Raw genomic sequence first — 21,361 nt, 5'->3', positions numbered from 1 at the left:
CGTGTGCTCTTTGAGCGACTGAGCACATGATAATGACGTAGCCGGCTGAAGTTAGAATCGTCTCAAACAGATTTGAGCGTTCTGCGATGAAGGAGAGTGAAATGGCGTTGATGGGACGAATTTGCTTGCATATCAGGCTTGGAGACGACTTTGCTGTGTTACCGCGCCTGATTTGTGGCGGCCGAATAATGGAGATTGGTACCCTGACGTAGCTTTCGCCAAGAGCTTTCCAATGAGCCCTTGATTGTGAAAATCAAGTGAAGGACACCAAAGTTATGACATGGAAAAGTTGAAAATTGTACTGACATTTTGTAATTCTGGTGCATACTGTTCTAGTAATCCGTCCATAAAGGGTTAATAGTACCTGGTTACAGTGATGGAGAGTTACTCTCAACTCGTATCTATATTTCCTTTTCCTCTCTACATTTATTATTGGCTCAACATCCGAGTTTAAAATTATTGGCAATAAATAAGATAAATTGTGCACTCATAACAACAGCAAAAATGAAGAAAGTCAAGTTCCATAACGTTTTCTTGTGACTGTCATCAGTGGAACGCCGTCACATAAAAATGTAATAACTAAAACACACACTTATATACATGTCTGAAGTCTGAAGAAAATGTTGAACGGCCTCTGCTGGGATGACGACTACACCATAGCTCAGTGGTTAGAGCATCGCTGACTACAAGCGAGGGTCCCTGGTTCGAGTCCTGGTGGTGACTGTCAATTTTTTCTTCAGACTTTTCCCGTTTGTCTCTTTCCCTCAAACCAGTCAATATTATATACATGTAGCTAATAATTATGGTTTCAGGTAGAAATACAGCAGCTAACAAGTACAAAAAGCGAAGTTTGCACCTTTGCAATGTGTGAATATAGTGTATGTGAGAAAGGTAGTGGCAGATGAATGTGATACTGTGTGAATGAATGTAATGGTGCGTGTGTATTATTTGAAGAGTGTGAGTGATACAACGTTTTCTTTCTGTTTACATAGCACAGGGTCACGAGTACGAATATACACAGCTTCCAACACCTGCAGTTGCTTGTTGCTGCAACGGTAAGAGCGGAAGGGGAACAACTTGAAAACAGAACAGAACCGAGGAGAAGCAAGAGACTAGCAGAGGCACGACTGAGACAAGTGGAGAACACAAGGCAAGGAGACGCAGGAGGAAGCACAGGCACGGCACAGAACGAATCAAGGAGAGGGAAGCGGTGTCGCGAGGAGATGGAGACTGATGACGACGAATACGAGTGCGATGGGATGGACGGCGGCATTGGAATGGAGGTGGAGGATGAGAGTAGTGATGAGGAGGAGTTTGATGTTGACAAGAGGAAGTCTGCAGTGTACAAGCATTTGGTGTCCAGTCCAGAATGTCGTAAGGTGTTTGACGATTCCTGGTTTAGTGTTATTCGTTGCGCACGTTTCTTCAAGCAACTGCAGGTGTTGGAAGCTGTGTATATTCGTACTCGTGACCCTGTGCTATGTAAACAGAAAGAAAACGTTGTATCACTCACACTCTTCAAATAATACACACGCACCATTACATTCATTCACACAGTATCACATTCATCTGCCACTACCTTTCTCACATACACTATATTCACACATTGCAAAGGTGCAAACTTCGCTTTTTGTACTTGTTAGCTGCTGTATTTCTACCTGAAACCATATTAGCTACATGTATATAAGTGTGTGTTTTAGTTATTACATTTTTATGTGACGGCGTTCCACTGATGACAGTCACAAGAAAACGTTATGGAACTTGACTTTCTTCATTTTTGCTGTTGTTATGAGAGCACAATTTATCTTATTTAGGCCAAACTAAAGAAGGTGTGTGGTTCGACTAACATGGACATTTTTTTTACGGGCGGGCGGGCGGATTTTTTTAAAATATATTTTTAGTACATGTAAATACACTGTACTGCCTTTAGACACCCAGTACATCGGCATTATTACGCAGTGTTATGCCATACATGTCGTATAAAGGGGTCACTGGCTAATACTTTGAAACATTGTGTAGCTCTGGAACGAGAAGAGAATAACTTCAAGCGGTGACTCTGACTGTCCAAATCATCAAGCAAATGAAGAACGATGCGAGTTGAAAGTAAGTTCGGGAACTACTTCGAAGTACAAATTGTACAATGTACCGGTACATGTATTGCTAGTTTGGTGTCGGCGTGCACGAATACATGGGCTTTTTTCCATCGACGCTTCCTGTGCTTGCACACATGGAGCAGCAACTTACCGGTACAGGTGAAATATCGTTCCCAATACACGAGGAAAGTGCAATCTCGTCTGTCCTTCATCCCAAAACAGAAGGCCGTCCTTAATCTGGAACGAGGCAATCACTCTCAACCGGACGGTCACTTCAAAATAAGTCTCGCCAGTCTGCCGGTGGTCGCATCGAGTAGACTCTACTAAGGCAGCAGTCGTACCACTCACTGCACTGCACTGCAGTACAACTACAAGTCAAGTCCAAAAGGAGCCGCCTGGCGCCTGCGTCCGCAGACTCACGCTGCACAGCACGTAGACGTGGACGTGTTCAGTCCACGTACGTCAGTCACACGACAGCCCGCCGAAAAAAAGTTACGGTCGGGCTGAAAATGGTACGGTCGGTCGGGTGAGTCGAACCACAGACCTTCTTCAGTGTGGCCTTATTGCCATTTTACGACTATTGTCTCCTCGTCGATTGTTTAAAATTATTATTAGTATTATATGTGGGACTCAGTGACCGATCATACAGACACAAACACCCGGTGAGCGATCACAAATTGTCACTGAGTCACGGACTCGTTTTTGTCTTGATGACCAATCAAAAAGTACGCGACTTTCCTAAAACGAAAGATCGTGGTGCTGACCGCTTTTGGCGAGTGATGGCCGAAACGATGACGGCGTGCCAAATAAAGGCGAGAATCCCCAAATGGGGGAAAAGGAAGACTTCAGCGGAAATCAAGAGCAACATATCCCTGAGCGTGACGGAGTCACAAATTTCAAAGGCATTGCGATACATACCTTTTTGATTCGGAGGAGACCGCGTTATACTACAAGTCAACGGAGCTCAATGAAAAACATCGCCTTTGAGTGTCTCGAGAAGGCTGGAGGAGCACCAGCGCGACCACATGCATGCTGAGACTTGTTACGGCAGCCTGCGGTGCCGCTACTACCCTGTCGTCCGAGAAAGCATTATCGCCGGCCCTGTATAAGGAGCATGTCCAGTGTACGGCATGTGAACGCCAGGCTCCTCCGCCAAAAACATCCTTGGTCTACCCGTTCCATCCTAGTCACGTACCCAAATTCGCGATGGCAGATGGACCTGACGAAGTTGCCGTCCGTACGTGGTTTTGAGTATGTCTGCAACATCGCGAACTGCTACTCTCGGTTCGCGACGGGCGCAGGCATCAAGTCGAAGTCGGCGAAGGATGCGTGTGCGGTGGTGCTCAAATGCATGTGTGCATATGGCCCGCCAAGAATCCTGCAGACGGACAGCGGCAGGGAATTCAACAATGCCAGCTTGGCGTCAATGTGACCTTCTACTGTGTTCTCTTCCGTCCCGATAACAAAGACCCGTACTCGCTTCAGGTCTACTGGACTCCTGCCAATACTCCAAAGTTTGACATCGGTCAAACACTGTGGGCGGTGTTTCGTGCACCTAATCTTGGCGGAGCAGCTAGAACTTTTCTACGTTGTTCTCTTCAGCCCCGACAATAATGAGACCAGTACCCGTTTGAGGTCCAGTGGACTCCTGCCAATGCTCCAAAGTTTGACATCGGTCAAACACTGTGGGAAGTTTTTTATGCACCTAATCTTGGCGGAGCAGCCGGTACTTTTCTACTGTGTTCTCTTCAGCCCCGACAATAATGAGACCAGTACCCGTTTGAGGTCCAGTGGACTCCTGCCAATGCTCCAAAGTTTGACATCGGTCAAACACTGTGGGAAGTTTTTTATGCACCTAATCTTGGCGGAGCAGCCGGTACTTTTCTACTGTGTTCTCTTCAGCCCCGACAATAATGAGACCAGTACCCGTTTGAGGTCCAGTGGACTCCTGCCAATGCTCCAAAGTTTGACATCGGTCAAACACTGTGGGAAGTTTTTTGTGCACCTAATCTTGGCGGAGCAGCCGGTACTTTTCTACTGTGTTCTCTTCAGCCCCGACAATAATGAGACCAGTACCCGTTTGAGGTCTAGTGGACTCCTGCCAATGATCCACAGTTTGACATCGGTCAAACACTGTGGGAAGTTTTGTGTGCACCTAATCTTGGCGGAGCAGCCGGTACTTTTCTCCTGTGTTCTCTTCAGCCCCGACAATAATGAGACCAGTACCCGTTTGAGGTCCAGTGGACTCCTGCCAATGCTCCAAAGTTTGACATCGGTCAAACACTGTGGGAAGTTTTTTGTGCACCTAATCTTGGCGGAGCAGCCGGTACTTTTCTACTGTGTTCTCTTCAGCCCCGACAATAATGAGACCAGTACCCGTTTGAGGTCTAGTGGACTCCTGCCAATGATCCACAGTTTGACATCGGTCAAACACTGTGGGAAGTTTTGTGTGCACCTAATCTTGGCGGAGCAGCCGGTACAGCTGAACTCGTCGGCAAGTGGCGTGAAGGAACTGTGCGCCGTCACGTTATGGAGCCGGGGAACTTCATGCTGTATGACCTGGAGGCTGAGGACGGCTCTTTCTCATCTACTTTTGCCATCATCTGACTGGATGAACAAGGCTACACCGCTCAGCCCCGACGGAAGAGATGACGATAGTAACATATCGTGCTGCATGAAGTGGAGGCTGAGGACGACAACTCTTTCTAATCTACTTCTGCTGCAGCTCATGTGAAGCTGAAGTGTACATTCCCAGCCAAAGTATGGTGCAGCCAAGGGGATTCCCCCTATGCCATCTGACAAGTGGAGGCCGAGGACGACTCATTTTAATCTACTTCTGCTGCAGCTCATGTGAAGCCCAGGTCTACATCGCCAGCCAAAGTATGGTGCAGCCAAGGGGATTCCCCCTATGCCATCTGACAAGTGGAGGCCGAGGACGACTCATTTTAACCTACTTCTGCTGCAGCTCATGTGAAGTCCAGGTCTACATCACCAGCCAAAGTATGGTGCAGCCAAGGGAATTTCCCTAGGAAATCAGACTGGATGAACAAGGCATAGGGAAAGACTTACAATAAAAGAGTGCCAGAGTACCCCCACCCGTCTCTTCTCCCAAGAAAGTTAGTTCAAGCACATTACCACATGGTTAAGTAAGACTAACCTCAGGGTCGCTGAAAACCTCTTCGGGTTGCGGAAAGTCGAGATCCTCGTCGGGCAACTTGACCAGATGCACCTTGTCGCTGTATACGTTGTACAGGTCAAACGGCCGATGACTACACCAAGACAAGGAGAGAGAGAGAGAGAGAGAGAGAGAGAGAGAGAGAGAGAGAGAGAGAGAGAGAGAGAGAGAGAGTGAGAGAGAGACAGAGAGAGAGAGAGAGAGACAGAGAGAGACAGAGAGAGAGAGAGAGAGAGAGAGAGAGAGAGAGAGAGAGAGAGAGAGAGAGAGAGAGAGAGAGAGAGAGAGAGAAAGAAAGAGAGAAAGAGAGAGAGAGAGAGAGAGAGAGAGAGAGAGAAAGAAAGAGAGAAAGAGAGAGAGAGAGAGAGCAATTAGAATAAAAACAACACATTGCAAAAGCTGGCAGGGCACACTTACAATCTCTGAACCAAACGCACAGCACAACATGGTACACGTACCGTATTTTTCCGGATAGAAGTCAACATTTTATGACCTATAAAACAAACTTTAAAAAGGGGTAGTCGACTAACAACCGGGGTTCAACTGCTATTGATCACATTGATCTTGAACAGGTAAATCGAGGCCCTAAGTATGGGAGCCGACTTATGACCGAGGTCACCTTGTAACCGGTGAAATACGGTACTCAAGGGACACTCAATCTGCGGACAGAACTGCTTCGTCCTTTCCGGACCCATCAGCGCAGCACAGAGGAAATGAGGCCGGACCGGATAGCAATGAAAAATAAATTTAAGGACAAGTCAGTGAGCGCTACGCAAAGTACATGTGCAGCCGTCCCTCTTTAAATCCAGCACTTTATAAACCAGCACTCTCTATAAACCAAAACAATTTTCAGCAACCAAAATGCCCTTCTCATTCACATTGCAGCAGAAAATCAGACTTCGTAATCCAGCACCCTCCCTAATCCAGCAGAATTTCCGTGGCACAAATGGTGCCAGATTATACAGCGGACCACGGTAACAAATTCATCGCAATCTCCTACGGTCGGCATCCATTCTTACCTGTCGAATATGTAGAAGTGCGTCTCATCGTTAGCGTCCAGTTCATCCACAACGCTGATGGTAGCCCCGCAGTTGACTAGAACGACGTGTCGAGCCTGTCAAGAAACAACAGGACAACCGAGACAGATACAGCGGAACTCTGATAATACATACTCCCAACTCTGATAATACATACTCCCAACTCTGATAATACATACTTCCATGGGCAAGAGCAGCAAAGTGTACTTAGTATCTAAGGGGCCGTCCAAGGTTACCAATAATATTTTCAAACTGAAAAGATTTCGTTTGGGGGTGGGTGGGTTTGATGGAGTTTCGTTTTGAAACTAATTATTGAATGCAGATGGAGAATGCCCAGTTACTTTTGGGTGTCGAAAATTGACATCAATATGTTATTGGAATTCGTTTTACCTACAGAATAGGTGGGTGGGAGGGTAGGGGCTGAATAATACTAAAACTTTTCGTTTTGTAAAAACAATCGGTAACCCCGGACGGTAACCCTAAGGTACTCGTATCCTAATATAATTCAGTATGAATCAGTGCACACACGCCATGAAAAATATCAGTACTACTACTAGGCAAGCACACGTCTTACCAGAGTACACGGTAGATGAATATCACTGTACTTCAGCACAGAGTAAGGGGCCGTCCGGGGTTACTGATTGTTTTTACAAAACGAAAAGTTTCAGTATTTTTCAACCACCACCCACCCACCCACCTTTTCTGCAGGTAAAACGAATTCCAATAAAATATTGATGTCAATTTTCGACACCCAGAAGTAACTGGGCATTCTCCATCAGCATTCAATAATTATTTTCAAAACGAAACTCCATCAAACCCACCCACCCACAAACGAAAACATTTCGTTTTGAAAATATTATTGGTAACCTTGGACGGCCCCTAACAGACCTGTACTTTGAAATATCTATATTTAGAATATAACAGACTCAGCGGAGGACGTTCAGGTTGTCGTTGGTTGACATTGAGCACTCTCTGCAGCTCGGGGATCAACGGATTTGATTTGATTTATACTTGGAATGTCATACGTGTATTCTTTATTCGGAATGTCATATCCTATCCTATCCTATACTTGGAATGGTATATTCTATACTTGGAAGCTGGCAGGCTCCCCTGGAGAAATCCACCTCACATTCGTAGCACTGGAGAGTTCCACATCCGGCGAAACGTGGAGAAATCACGTAAAGAACAAGTGCCTGGGTTAGAGTTACAAAAACCATGAAAGTCCACTAACCTGTCCAGCGTGTTCCTGGAAAGCTTGTTTCAAGCTCTGGCGACCACTGACTGGCACTAGACTGTACTGTATACCATCACAGCATAACAAATTCTGTGAACGAAAGAATGAACACACACGCACATATGCACACACAGACACAGACACACACACAGACACACACACATACACACACACACACACACACACACACACATATGCACACACACACACACACAGACACACGCAGACATGCACGTGTACACAGGAAGACTGGTGGACAGGTGAAATGCATTGCTGATTACGAATACAAGCAAGCAGTGTTTACTGCGTAGGCACTGGATCAGTATGACGATAATCCTTCCCGTCTGCCTAAGGCCAGGAGGAAGAAAGGGAGAGGGGCGCGAGTGGTAAGGGAGCGGGAGAGAGAGAGAGAGAGAGAGAGAGAGAGAGAGAGAGAGAGAGAGAGAGAGAGAGAGAGAGAGAGAGAGAGAGAGAGAGAGGATGGTGCGTGGGGGGGGGGGGGCTCACCTGGAAGATCTTGCAGGCGCAGGCCGAGTCAACATCGATGGCGGCCAAAATCAGAACTCGCTGTAGTGCACACACGCGCACACACACACGCACACACGCGCGCACACACACACACGCACACACACACACGCACACACACACACGCGCACGCACACAAGCGTACACGACATTTCCCCACATAAAAATGGTGAACATGTTCGTCTCATGCACAATGCACTCTTGAACATGCACCAACGTAAAGTGCTGTAGCCCTGGGTCACACTTACTTTTCAAGATGCTAAAAAGTTAGTAAAAACTGACATAGGTTACCAGAAGTAAATACAGGTCTACCAGCGTGAGTAGACAACCCGGGGGGATTTCAACATGTTTGTCTTTACGATTATTATCTCCTAGCCGGACTTATATGTACGCGTTTCAGGGGTCAGGAAGTTTTGGATGGTTGCCTACTAATGAGGTTTGTCTTGCAACGGATGTCGTACTAACGAGTGTAGATCTGTAGCGAGCAGCACCAGCCCAACGTCTTTCGGCTTTTGTATCCGAACAAATCACCAAGGTGATGCGACGCCAGGCTTGAAGACTGCAATTCATCATCAATGATCATGCCTGGTTGGGGAAATCCCTGTCTGCTATCTCGGGCCAAAGTACAGTTCACTATGTCCATGTAAACGTAGCACCTTTGCACAGAGAGTATACAACTAATGCCTAACACCTAACGCATCTACTCATCGCACTCTAAACGCACAATGGCCACAGTATTGTTCAACGAAAGCCATAGAGAGTGTGAGGAACGTGACTAGTGAACTTGCTACTGTAAAGTAGAAACTGCATTTGAAGTCAAGGAGCTGGAGAGAAGTGAAATCATCAAATAAATTCGTCGTTTGTAGTTTGTGATTCTGAATGAAACTCCGAGAGTGTGGATCCGTCTCGTCATGACTCTCTCCACCACAGCACATACCCTAGTTAACTACCACTGCGTGGAGGCACTGCGAGAGTGGCAGTCTGCTCCACCAGGACGTGAAAATTAGAAAGGACTTACCTCACGCCTGAGCACATCGTAAACTTGCGTGCGAAGGTGGTCTGTGCGTTCGATAAACATCCTCTCGCCGCTTGATCCCTTGTCCAGTAAAATTATCTATCCATGAAGGAGTTTTCTGGTCAGCCAGGAAAGGAGTTTCCAACGGATGACCATCCAAACGACACCAAAGTCTTTCGCAAGCCCTGCTTCTGGAAGTTTGGCTGTAAACATTCACAAACTCAAGACAAGTCACAAAATCAATGCCTGTTGTTTCCTTGCATGGCATGGCCTCTCGACACTCACTCAAAAAATGCCCAGTTCAAAGTTTGGCGGGAATGGGACACGTGACTGAGTATGACGTCATCTGCAAAGATGACCACCATGCGTGGAGTAGTATTTTAGTACTCCGTGATGACAAAACTCGACATCTCGAGCTATCAGTACAGTATCAACAAGACAGGGGTTATGGACTCTTGCTATCATCAAGAGTTCATAATGGGGGTTATGAACTCTTGCTATCATGGTTAGATGTAGCGCAAGAAACAAGAATAGGTGTTGGCGGATAATGCCGGCATTATATCGAGTATTATACCATGCTACGGTATGGAGGGCCTGTTTTCTGAGCCAATCAGCGCTCGTCTAGCCATGGTTATATTGGCCAGTATAAAGTCCCGCGCGGGATTTATATCGAATAATAAATCCCGGTTTGTTTGTCACAAGTTTTTTTGTGTTTTTTTGGCCTTACGAAGCCTCTTGTACGGGCAAAATTAATAAACCGATACAATCATGCCTAGTCATGAAAATACAAAAGATGACCAAAATGATAAAGTAATATTGTTTGCGTTCCGGCTCTCCGCCTTCTCCACAGAAACACATGCCCATAATATCAAAAACGGGCAACGCCAGCTTCTGCAACAACAACCTCAGCAGAGACAGGATCAGCAGTGAGGTGAGCTGTGCCAATGTGCTGCGAGCCCCACGGAGGCACATGACGCTGGCACGCAATAATGCAAAGCTCAAGCGGCAGCGGAGGTTGGCCATCACGTTGCTGTAGAGCTCGGCGGTCTTCTCGGCAGCTAGCAGACTAGCAATTCTCTTGTAGAATGCAGTGGCACGTCTGCTCATGCCCCCAGTGGTGGACAGGACGGCTGGGACGAAGGAGGCATGTTCGATATTGCGCACCCGCTGCTCATATGCCCTCTTCTTCTCCCGCTCATGTTTGACATAGCAAGCGGCAATCGAGTTGGAGCGATTCGAGGACGCATGTGGGTTGAACACCCGAACATCAACAAAGGTGCGCTCGAATCGCCCACCCCAAATGCCACTTGCTGCCACATCTAGCCGGGCTTGGTCATCGGTGTTGGCAGACCGGTACCGTAGCTGTTCCCCTGTCAGTGGTTGAAGGTGGGGCTCCACAGCCGCTTGAACTTGATGGGCGACCTGCTTCAATGCCCTGGCGGTTAGGTCCCGGATCTCATTATGCCGGAGGGTTGGGAAGCCCCCTAGGGAACACGACAGGGCATGGGGCACGGAGAATTCCTTCCCGCATTGACAGGATGTCGGAAGTCGGGGAGGTAGCCAGTTGTACCGCAGGCACACAGCGTCGCGAAACTCTCTTTTTGTGAGGTTGAAGTGGTGACAGCGAAGAGGTCTGCAGGTGAGCCAGCTGGAGGCACCTTTTTCCGCTGCCAAATCCACTTGCCCAGCTCAAAGTCCTGTCGTAGAATGCATTCGGCCAGCGCCTGAGAGACCCGAACTGAAGACTCGCGTTGCTGGGCAACTGACGATGAAGGTGTCAGGCCCAGACCGCCGTGGCGACATGGTAGGGCGATCATTGTCCTCTCCGTGTCGTTAACCTGACGGCCAACGAGAGCAGGAACACGGCAGTTGGTGACTGCATCATCGAGCGGCGTTAACTGCTCAGCGAGACCGGGCATGGTGCGGCAAAGGAAGGTCCACTTGCTCTGGAGGCCGCGGGTGAAGGCAGAGTACGCTGCCTGTGGCTGCGAGGTGGCTATCTCCCCCAGTCGCTTGACCTGCTGTGTCCATGTCTCGCATTGTGGCTATCTTGCCGTCCACGTACGCTGTGGTGAAGTCGGTGGAGCCGATCGCCGCACCCAGATACCGACAACCGTTGGTGTTGATGGTGACACCGGTGCCGTCAAAGATCTGGACTGCATCTGCGTAGAGTTCAGGTTTCACGCTGAGGACGGTTTTCTCGGCATTCGGGTAGTACCCATAGCTGGGTCCCTTTTCGACCAGGAGATCCCACCATTGGCGAAGTTTGACAAGCTTCCCACCCGCACCCGAGTCGTCGGCAAACCAGGATTGGGTAGCTCCGTCGACACCCACAGCCTGTATCAACGGGAGGACACCCAGAGCATAGATAGGCATGGCAATGGGGTCGCCTTGTGTTGTTCCTTCCGATGATTTGATGGTCTCTCCTCCAACATAGAGGTTTGCTGGATGGCGGTAGGTGTTGGTCACCAATGGCGACAGCGATAGACAAAGATGCTGGATGTTCCTCAAACCCACTTGACGATTTAGGCTGTTGAAGGCATTCCGTGCATATGCCCTCGGATATAAATCCCGGTGCACGGTACGTAGATCTACGCTAGGGCACTGCCACCGTACAAGTTCACTGCCTGAAAGGCAGTGAACTTGTACGACGGCAGTACTCCAGCGCACGGACCGTTCACAAGAGACACAACATACACCACTTGGACGTGTACACTCCACACAGAACGGACCTGAACCAGGCGCGTGCGCCGGTGCCCTTCAAGGGGGGGTTCCGGGGGGCCTCCCCGGGAAAATTTTCAAAAAATGAAGCAAAATCCTGCATTTTGAGCGAAAAAAAGGGGGGTTCCGGGCACCCAGGAACCCAGGGAGTCGTAAAATACCCCATAGGTATTTTACGACTCCCTGCAGGAACCCATACGGCGCACGCGCCTGTGAACGGCATTACTGACGAGGAACAGTACACAATGGAAAAGAAGAATGACCTGGAATATATCTACCGAGTATCCTATTATACTGAATGTGAGGATAAAGAACGTCAAATAACCACGAAGTATCCCGAATGGATCAGCAATGTACATTGTACTTCGAATAGTTGAATCTGAGACGCTCCCTTCCTACTTGAATCCCAATCGAACTCGCGCACTTCCACCGAAACTGGGTGACTGCGCCCTACGAGATGGGGATTTGTATGCAAAATGTCACTAAAAGCGCCATTTCGTTCTTATAAAAGCACGGATGACCGCGATTGGCCCATATGTTGTAGTCTTTTGGACGCTGAGTCGACTGGTTTTGGTCCGAAAAGGCTGCGATGCAGCGTTCCTCCTTTATTCCCAATCGAACATGGTTGAACAAGCGGTCACGTGCTCCTGCGTACGCCAGTCACCTGGTCACCGTGCCTGCTGGGTACAACTTACTAGCCTGTATGACCTTTTTTGGGTGCAGTCCTGTCACTCGAGTTGAACCTTGGTGTGAAAGTTGTCACCTGCTGGCGTGGTGACCAGGTGATTTGGGCACCCAGGAGCACGTGACCACTTGTTCAACCATGTTCGATTGGGAATAAAGGAGGAACGCTGCATCACAGCCTTTTCGGACCAAAACCAGTCGACTCAGCGTCCAAAAGACTACAACATATGGGCCAATCGCGGTCATCCGTGCTTTTATAAGAACGAAATGGCGCTTTTAGTGACATTTTGCATACAAATCCCCATCTAGTAGGGCGCAGTCACCCAGTTTCGGTGGAAGTGCGCGAGTTCGATTGGGATTCAAGTAGGAAGGGAGCGTCTCAGCTTTCTCGGACCAAGACCATTCGACTCAGCACCCCGAAGACTACAACTGGTGAAATCTTGATTTTTGCCTTAAACTTCCCCTTTAAACTAAGTTTATGATACAGAGTGTCCTTCAAATCCACCTAAACCGGTTGGAAAACGCTAGATGGATTGAAATGTGATACCAGGATACAGTACAGTGATACAAAACAGTGTATGCAAGTGCATCTACTTGCAAGTAGCGGCAAAACTGATTATTATAAGACGCCGCATGTGAAAATCAGCACTGTACCATAATCATGATAATAGTAACACTTAGTACTTACTCCCAAAGAGTCCAAACTGTACTGTAGTCCAACTAGTGACGGTAGTTTGATTCAACGACAACTCCAGCACCCCAGCAATTCACGGTTGACTTCCGCATCGCTCACGAGACGACGTGCTACAATATGCACTGGAACTGAAAGGAAATGATCTTATGCCAAACCTGATCCACGGAGGAATCTCCTTCTGACCTTGCTCGACCATTCTTTCGACAACTGATAACCAGCAGGACATGTTCATGTACTGTATGATGTAGGAGATCTCCAAATAAGTTCATTGTTCTGGAAATGCGTAGGGGTACCTGACATAAGTAGGATATGACCCTCGTAGTCGGGTTATACCGTACCCTCATATAAATCCCTCCTGCTATCGCAGTCGGGATTTATATTCAGCCGGTATCGCGGTATACCCTCTGTCCTCTATAGTCCGTGGGCCAAACCTGAAAAAAGGCCTCCTAGAAAAATCTCGTTCCGACTTTTGGGCACCGCAATTTTATTGGCCACGTCTACTCTAGATACCTTACTGAGCAGGATTCCGGTTGTTGTCACTCTGACAACTTTCTGAAAGGTATCCAAAAATCGGCTTTTCCATGTTGAAAATTTCTCTCTCGGCGGCCATTGTTTTGTATGCATTCATGCATGCGCCTTGTGTGTGGTGCTGTGAAATGTGATTATGCACCAGAATAGACGAAAGTACACGAATTCAGTGTTAGGGCGCGTTCAGACTACCGTGAACCCCGTCAAACCGTGAATGCCGATAAACCGTGAAGGACATTCACACTAGGGAGGTTCTGCTATACGTGAAACGTAGAGAAATCACGTAGAGAGCAGGTGTCTGGGTTAGAGTCTACGGCTTCGCGTGTTTTGGCTCCAGATTTCTACGCGGAGATGGGGTTCTCTACGTTGTGGCACACGCAGAGAAAATGCGTACGGATTTGCTGGCTATCGATCAACTGCATGCAGAAAACTGCCAAATATGGAAGGGGAAATTCCCAGTACACATTCCACGTGACTTCTCTAGGTGAAACGTAGAGCAGAACAGCATTTCTTTACGTTACGGGAACGCGAAGAAAGTTCGCGTGATTCTTTGCGTCGCGTTCCCAAAACGTAGAGCAGAACCTCCCTACTACCGATAACAAACTAACGTGACCGTGAAGTTTTCAGCTCTCACCGCGGCACTGACAAGGGATTTTCCCTTTTTTTCGCAGCGCGCATGCAGCCTGAGCACTTTTTTACTGCCGGTAAAAGTTTACTGCCGCATCAGCCGCGGCAGTTACTTTCCCACCGGTAAAGTGCCAGTAACGTCACGTGATCAAATCACCTTGGCGACTTTCCCTATCGGTCACTTTTTATCGGTAGTCTGAACGCGCCCTTACCTGTCATGTCAAGTCGTGATCTGGTACGATCTGGTACACTGCACACTCTCTGCAGGCGTGCACCCGGACCCACAATAGGGAGGTTTAGTTCCCACGTAACGGAAACGCGTAGACCCGGGTGCTCGAATCAGAAACGATTTGACAGGTGTGCAATTTCTCATCTGTAAATGTCAGAATATACTTTTGGAGAGGCGATGGAACAGGGAAGAGAGTCTACTAGTCTGGCTCAGGGAGTCGTCAAATACCGGGAGTGGAAACGCCGTTAATCTTGATTATCCATGCTCGCCTCGCGCAAAATTTTTGCAGTGCCTTGAGTACCTCAGCGTCGTCAAATGCAATTTAGAGTAGCCTTGAGTATTTTTTGGGAGAAAGCGTCCATCAGAACGTGTATACAGAGATATTTGCAGTGGTCTGCTCGTTTGATAGTAGGAGGACACCTAATTTATCGGTAGGCGTTATCGCAGTGTTGCGATGTTTGACTGGAGGCCCGATTCACGCGCGAATAGTGACGTGACTTTTGATGTAATTTATCGAGGAAAATAGCTCAGCCTCAGTAATCAAAGCCACTTGGTTCGACCCACGAAAAAACTTCTCGTAACCATTGTCCTTTCCATATAGGTGCTACCTGTGAATTTTCTCGGTGTAAGATGATATGCCACTGACTTTTTGAGGGACCCTTCGTTTCTAAAACATTATCGTTTTTTAATGACGACCACATTATTATAAAGTCAAGGAATTTCTCTTATTTTCTTCTTCAGTGTAAGAGAACATCACCGCTTTCAGTATGTCTCATGTCAAGAGGAAGCATGACAACGTATATGCACCACCAACACTGAGAATCCAATTGCAGATTTGGCCGGTTGTGGCGAGTATCACGGAATTGACAATGCACACCGAATTAAACTGTTCTAAATCCCTCTCTCTTTCTGTCTCGCTTCTCTTTGCCTACTTTGGGTGTCAGCAGTTACGCATGTGTACATGCACGCACCAATATACGGGTGCGCACGCACTCATTGGCATGCACAAACTGCACATGCACACACACGGCATGCACGAACTGCGCATGCACGCACATTCACACACACTGGAATGCATGCATGCATGCACACACACACCGGGTCCTGGTAAACACTGCCATTACGGTCACCTGTCCCCTTGCGGGGCCAACAACATGGAAGCGACGGCAGAAAGTCGGCAGTCTGCCAAGAGATCAGGGACCATATTCAATCGGCACGACGAGAGAGCCATCTTTGGCAGCACACACACACATACACACACACACACACACACACACACACACACACACACACACACATACTGACATGCCCACACTGTGCATGCACACACACGGTGGATGCGCTCATGTGTCTCAGATTCAATTATCTTTTCAAAGTTTGGTAGATTCGGAGACATGTTGGCCAGAATTTCATGGCCGAAAGTCGCCAACACCGGCTTGAGGCTAGTTAACTCAGGCTTTCTGCTAGCTCCCAGTTCTCTTCTCACCGCAACAACACACCAACCACCATGGTATCTTTTAGGTGTCTCTGCAGTGCAGTTGACTATGGCGGTGGGCTGGGGTGCTGCTGCTGTTGCTGCTGCGGATGATGCTGGCATGATGGACGGCTTTCTTGCCACTAATGTACCGCAAATTAAACTTGAAAACACAGCTGATGTGGTGTCCAGGTCTGGACAAAACGCACACGGAAAACAGCGCAGTATTTCTATATTAAAATTGTCACAAGTATCCATCCAGGTAGAGAATGCCATGTGTATCCTGATTCCTGACCATCACATAGTTTCTTAAATCTACCATTGCATTTCTTTTTACGAGTTTCACATAAAGTGGATGGCCCTTGCAACAGAAGCTTCCCTGGGTCTATACTTGACTGCAGGTTGATAAATCGAATGCTCTGTACATGCAGCATGCGTGTGTAACAAACCAAAACAAAGCTATTCCGTGATAGAAGTATTCACTCGATAAAGCTTGGTTTTACTCACCTCTCGCCCAAGTTCCTAAAACATCAGCCGTAAAATGGCTACCGATATCTCCCTATCCAGCATGACCATGCACTGCCGACGAATCTACGACGAAGAGTGATAATACTACAAAAGGGAAGCGGAAATCTGACGAGAAGGTTTATTTATGGAGACGTCTAAATTGCTCCGCTTGCAGGAAGAACCAAAATAAATTTTGTTATTTTGAAAATCCCGCGGAATTGGTGAATGTGGCACAAAAAAGATTATTTGAAAAAAATCGGCGTGCTCCAGCGCGAGGCGAGCATGGATCACGCTCGCGCATCTCGTTTCCACTCCCGGTATTTGACGACTCCCTGGTCTGGCTTGACCCACCCAGCAGGAATTCAGAACCTGGGTGCGCTACAACACAAGCTACAGTACGCAGTAAAATTGTCGTATTTCCTTCGGATTTTTTATTTGAAAATTGGGTGCTCGAATCAGAAACAGCGAACTCGTCAGATCGTCTCCGATTCAAGCACACGGGTCTGCCATCGTCTACGCTTGGTGTGGCAGTTGAGGGCAGGGAGTAGTAACTTACTACTTCATTTTTGAGAGCAAGATGGTCAGTGGAGCCGCAGATTCAGCAGGTCTTTGGCAGCACCGTACAGGAGACCCATATCCTCGAATCAAGGACCCAGCAAAAAGTGGGTCGCGAGTATTTCAAAAAGTGTTTACCGGGCAGTGCTGAAATTTGGCATACCGTTAGCAGGCCGTATGTTGATGGTATTTGTGAAAATTAAACGAAATCGGAACAAGTTTAGGTACAATTTCAGGGTGTTTCTGTTTTGGTACCCTGTGTCTCATTCGAGCACCCGGGTCTACGTGGGTGATCCACGTAAAGTGGATGCCGGATGAAGGGCACCCACGTTGCAATGTTGTGTTTAGTCACACGGAACAAACAAAAGCATGAAGCTAAAGGCCAAAACCTGGTCAAAGACGAAGCTACCCCGGCCTAAGAAGCTCATCCAATATTTTGATTTCGTGCTTCGGAAACTACTTCAGCTGAGCACCCTCACAGCTCGCACAATGCGCTCCATTCCGATTTTCACCCACGTTCTGGCGGAACGTGGGTGAGCCTCCATACACGGTATGTCGTGAATCAGAAAACGTCTGTACGTGGGTCACTGAGTATCACGTGCTACACACACGTAAAGCACCCACGGATTACGTGGGACTAAACCTCCCTAATTCTAACTCTCTGCACTGCAGTGCAGGCGTGCACCCACTATACTTGGCATCTTCCTTCTCAGTTTGAACTTTCATTTCGAGATCGTTTTTTTGGTTTCAGTTTGTACTAGTATGTCTGTGGTCAAGTAGCACTAGAAGTAAGCGTCGTGATGAGTTTAAAGTGTCTCATTCACGTTCCGGAGTGCGGTGAGGAGGTGAAGCCCTTCCCCCAGACTACGTGGAAGAAGGTGTGTGAAATATGCACTACAGTCCATTCATAAAAAAATGGGTCCTGGCTCTGGCGAGCTCCCGTATTTGGCGATTTTTCGTGATTTCATCGTACACAGTGCAGTGCTGCGAACTTTGAAATTTGAAAAAGGGTCCAAAAAGGGTGCCTGAACTGGGGTTCGAACCGCAGAATGCACTGTTGCAGGCGGGGTCAAACGGCCTGGATTTTGATGGTTTTTCCCAATTCAGTGCTTTTGGGGCAAAACCTGGCCGAAATCCTATTCTTGCTATGGCTTGCTTTTTGGACAAAAAAACTTCAGAAACATAATTGGAAGAGGATTCCATATGGGATTGCAGAAAAAAATTCTAAAAAAACTCAACGTTTGACCCATTTATGGCCAAAAGCTAGAAGTTCATTTTTTTCTGAATGGACTGTAGTGAAGCTGTTGCCGTAGAAAATTTAGCTGAGCTCAGGGAGTTATGTCGTAGTGATGTTTGGCCTGAAAACGGAGTTTTCCACAAAAAATGTTACCAGAAAATAACGAATATAACCCTCCGACGAAGGCAGAGTACCCCTCATCTAGCCATTCGGAAGAACTGTCTGTGCCGGAGTCGATAGAGCCAGAAGCCAAGCGCCGCCCCAGCATGCGCGCCGCACTAGCCGCGCCCGTCGTAGCACCAGGCATGAAGGGCTGCATATTTTGTGGGAAGGAGAGGCGCCAGCAACCTGGCCGGAAGAATTGTAGTCCAGTCCACAAGCAGGTGTGAATACGCACACGCTGCAGCGAAGCTGTTATGTACATGTTATACGCAGCAAACATCAGAAAAGACGAAAAGGTCCAAGTTGCAATTGGTCAATCCGTCTCTGGAATATTTGCGCGCGAGGTTAACTACCATAAACAATGCTACAGGAATTACACGAGAGCTTAGTGCCCCTGTTTGCGAAGCCATTATGGGGATGCATGCCTATACAGGTTGTGACACAACCAGTGCCTTCAGTGGCAGAGGGAAGAAGCTAGCATTTCAGCTGATCACCAAGCAAACCCCAAAAGGCGAGCTGGCTCGAAAGGCTATGGCAGCACTCGGTGCATCATTTGACGCACTACCAGCTGACATTTCGCCTGCATCGAGCAGTTCACTTGCGGTATATACGGCTTCAACACCGCCACATCTATCAACGAAGTGCGATACCAGATGTTCTGCTCTCGCTCGACGCAATTCAGCTCCCTTCCTCCTTGCCAAGATGCGCTGCGCAAGCATGCTGCAAGAGCAAATTACCAGGCCAGTATCTGGCACCGTGCTCTGGAAGCTTCCGCGGATGTCCAACCACCGCATAGCCCTGGTCAAGGGTAGACCATTGATTCTGGCGGTGGTTTGGAAGTGGACTGGCTCAGCTTGGCACCAGCACCATCGAGCCTGATGGAATTTGTTTCATGCGGTTGCACGACAGGCTGCAAGCACGGACATTGCCCCTGCCGGAGACAGCACCTCGATTGCACGGATGCTTGCAAGTGCTCTCGCTCGGGCCAGGAGTGTGAGAATGGGCAACCACTGGAGCTTCAAGGAACTGCAGAACTCAGTGAAGACGAGGATGAATAAGAAAAAGAATGCCCATCCTGACAGGTATGTATAATATGATTGAAGATTGAGTGTTCATTAGAGTTCAGTGATGCACATTGTACGATCATGAACATGTACGTGACTGTACATCATGCCCAATTCAAGTCCTTCTGATGTTTGCCCAGTGTTCAGTATCAATATCACATGTGGACTAAAATCAATGTGGGAGATATAAAAATGCACGGGAATGATCATTGCGATTATTTTTCATTGCCATCGGCTTCGGCCTCATTTCCTCTGTGCTGCGCTGATGAGTCCACAAAGGACGAACTAGTTCTGTCCACACGTTGGGTGATCATTGGAATTGGAATTGTGTATTTTCTGTGACCTGATTATTCTCTACAGGTCGACCTTTTTCGGCAACATGAAACATATTCCGTATGGCTAATCCTGCAGTATAAGTCAGTGTTATGATGACGAAGTCTCCCTCGTACACAGCTGCAACAAACGTAGTCTTCCGGGGTCACGCGGTCCTTCAGGTCTGGTCTGTCAGTGACCTGTGCCGATGGTCACAGTGTTGTGATCCTTTCTCTGGACATTCAGATTATTCTGCAACCCATATAATAACTATGCAATGCATACATGCGGCTGTGTGTTCTGCCTCATATCTGCATAATGTACACCATTTTTGTATTGAACGGTCTGAGATATTCTTAGATCAGACATAGTATTCTGCAATGTACAGTACGTGCATGCCACAGCCAGTCCTATTATGATCTGATAAAATGGTATACAATGACTCGAATGATGTTTCGAAGTAGTTACAGTGTTGTGTTCGACACACGCGGTCTTCTTGCACACGTCTGTGTACATGAACAATATGGACGTATTGGGCATTTTGTTTTTCTTTATTTTTCATGTTATATCCTATTTTTCTCTTTCCAGTTGAATCTGGGAAGGAGGCACTCTGGATATATGACCCTATGGAAAAATAACAATACCAAAAACATTGTAATTAGCCAGAAAATCCAATTTTAGGTTCTGGTTACCATGGCAACCGGTGCTGATTTGTATTTCACTCGCCGTGCAACCCTTGGACAAATTCAGGAATGACAACAAACGGGTTTTCAATGTATGCCAGTCCATCTATCGACTGGGCCAAAAAAATTGCGGTGCCCTCTTACTCGGAACGAGAATTCACATTTTTGTCACTTGGCCCACAGACTACTACTTATACACCACCACCAGTCAATATAGGAAATAAAAGCCGAGTAAAAGACCGAGGCGAAGCCGAGGTCTTTTACGAGGTTTTTATTTCCTATACCCCATTTCTCTCCTCATCAATCCCTACTTCTCTTTGTACATACATCTACATCTACTGTTCTTTCAATCAAATGAACCCCTCGATAGGCACATTGCCTTTGGGTCATTTCATAATAATAATAATAATAATAATTATTATACTGACCAAGTACGAAGTCAATATTAGATTTATCACGACAAACAGTCCGTATTTCAAATTCCAGAACGATAACCTCATGAATCCCGGTTTTATGATTGCACAACCGTTGCACCACCAGTGCACCACCTACACAAGTACCTACTCATGCAGTGACAATGCTGCACTAGGCACAGTTCAACTGCGCAAAGGCCTAAGCAGTCAAATATAAGCAGGTAATATAGCCCTAAGGAGTGAAATATGCAGGAATATTTGACTGCTTAGGTATAGCGAAAATCAATGGGAGTCAATACTAAGGGAGTGATAAAAAGCATTACGAGGCCAAAAATGGCGACGTTCTACATGACTGCATACCGGTAGTAGATCTACACGCATCCTCATGTACA

The 21,361-nt window shown here is 47.4% G+C and overlaps 1 protein-coding gene and 1 long non-coding RNA gene across 3 annotated transcripts in view; both read right to left on the bottom strand.

The window, feature by feature from the left end:
• Positions 1–13,358, bottom strand: part of LOC135821041 (cell division control protein 45 homolog) — a 35,423-nt gene extending 22,065 nt beyond the window's left edge. Inside the window, exons 1-6 of one of the 2 annotated variants that reach the window (XM_065334102.1) lie at positions 13,173–13,358; positions 9,083–9,299; positions 8,047–8,106; positions 7,537–7,629; positions 6,288–6,382; positions 5,251–5,362 (exon numbers count right to left, since the gene is read on the bottom strand). In XM_065334102.1, the coding sequence (XP_065190174.1) occupies positions 5,251–5,362; positions 6,288–6,382; positions 7,537–7,629; positions 8,047–8,106; positions 9,083–9,142 (420 nt within the window). In that variant the 5' untranslated portion in view covers positions 9,143–9,299; positions 13,173–13,358. The remainder of the gene's footprint in view (positions 1–5,250; positions 5,363–6,287; positions 6,383–7,536; positions 7,630–8,046; positions 8,107–9,082; positions 9,300–13,172) is intronic. The other variant, XM_065334103.1, reaches the window with a different exon arrangement.
• A 2,314-nt stretch (positions 13,359–15,672) lies between these two features.
• Positions 15,673–16,872, bottom strand: LOC135821919 (uncharacterized). Its single transcript, XR_010554415.1, has 2 exons — positions 16,544–16,872; positions 15,673–16,230 (listed from the first exon to the last, which is right to left on the bottom strand). It is a non-coding gene; the product is annotated as an uncharacterized LOC135821919 (long non-coding RNA).
• Between the last annotated feature and the right edge of the window lie 4,489 nt (positions 16,873–21,361).

This window comes from Sycon ciliatum, chromosome 7 (genome assembly GCF_964019385.1).
Source record: "Sycon ciliatum chromosome 7, ocSycCili1.1, whole genome shotgun sequence".
NCBI lineage: Eukaryota > Metazoa > Porifera > Calcarea > Leucosolenida > Sycettidae > Sycon > Sycon ciliatum.
The sequence above is the reverse complement of the archived record's forward strand: the minus strand, read 5'-3'. Positions and strand labels throughout refer to the sequence as shown.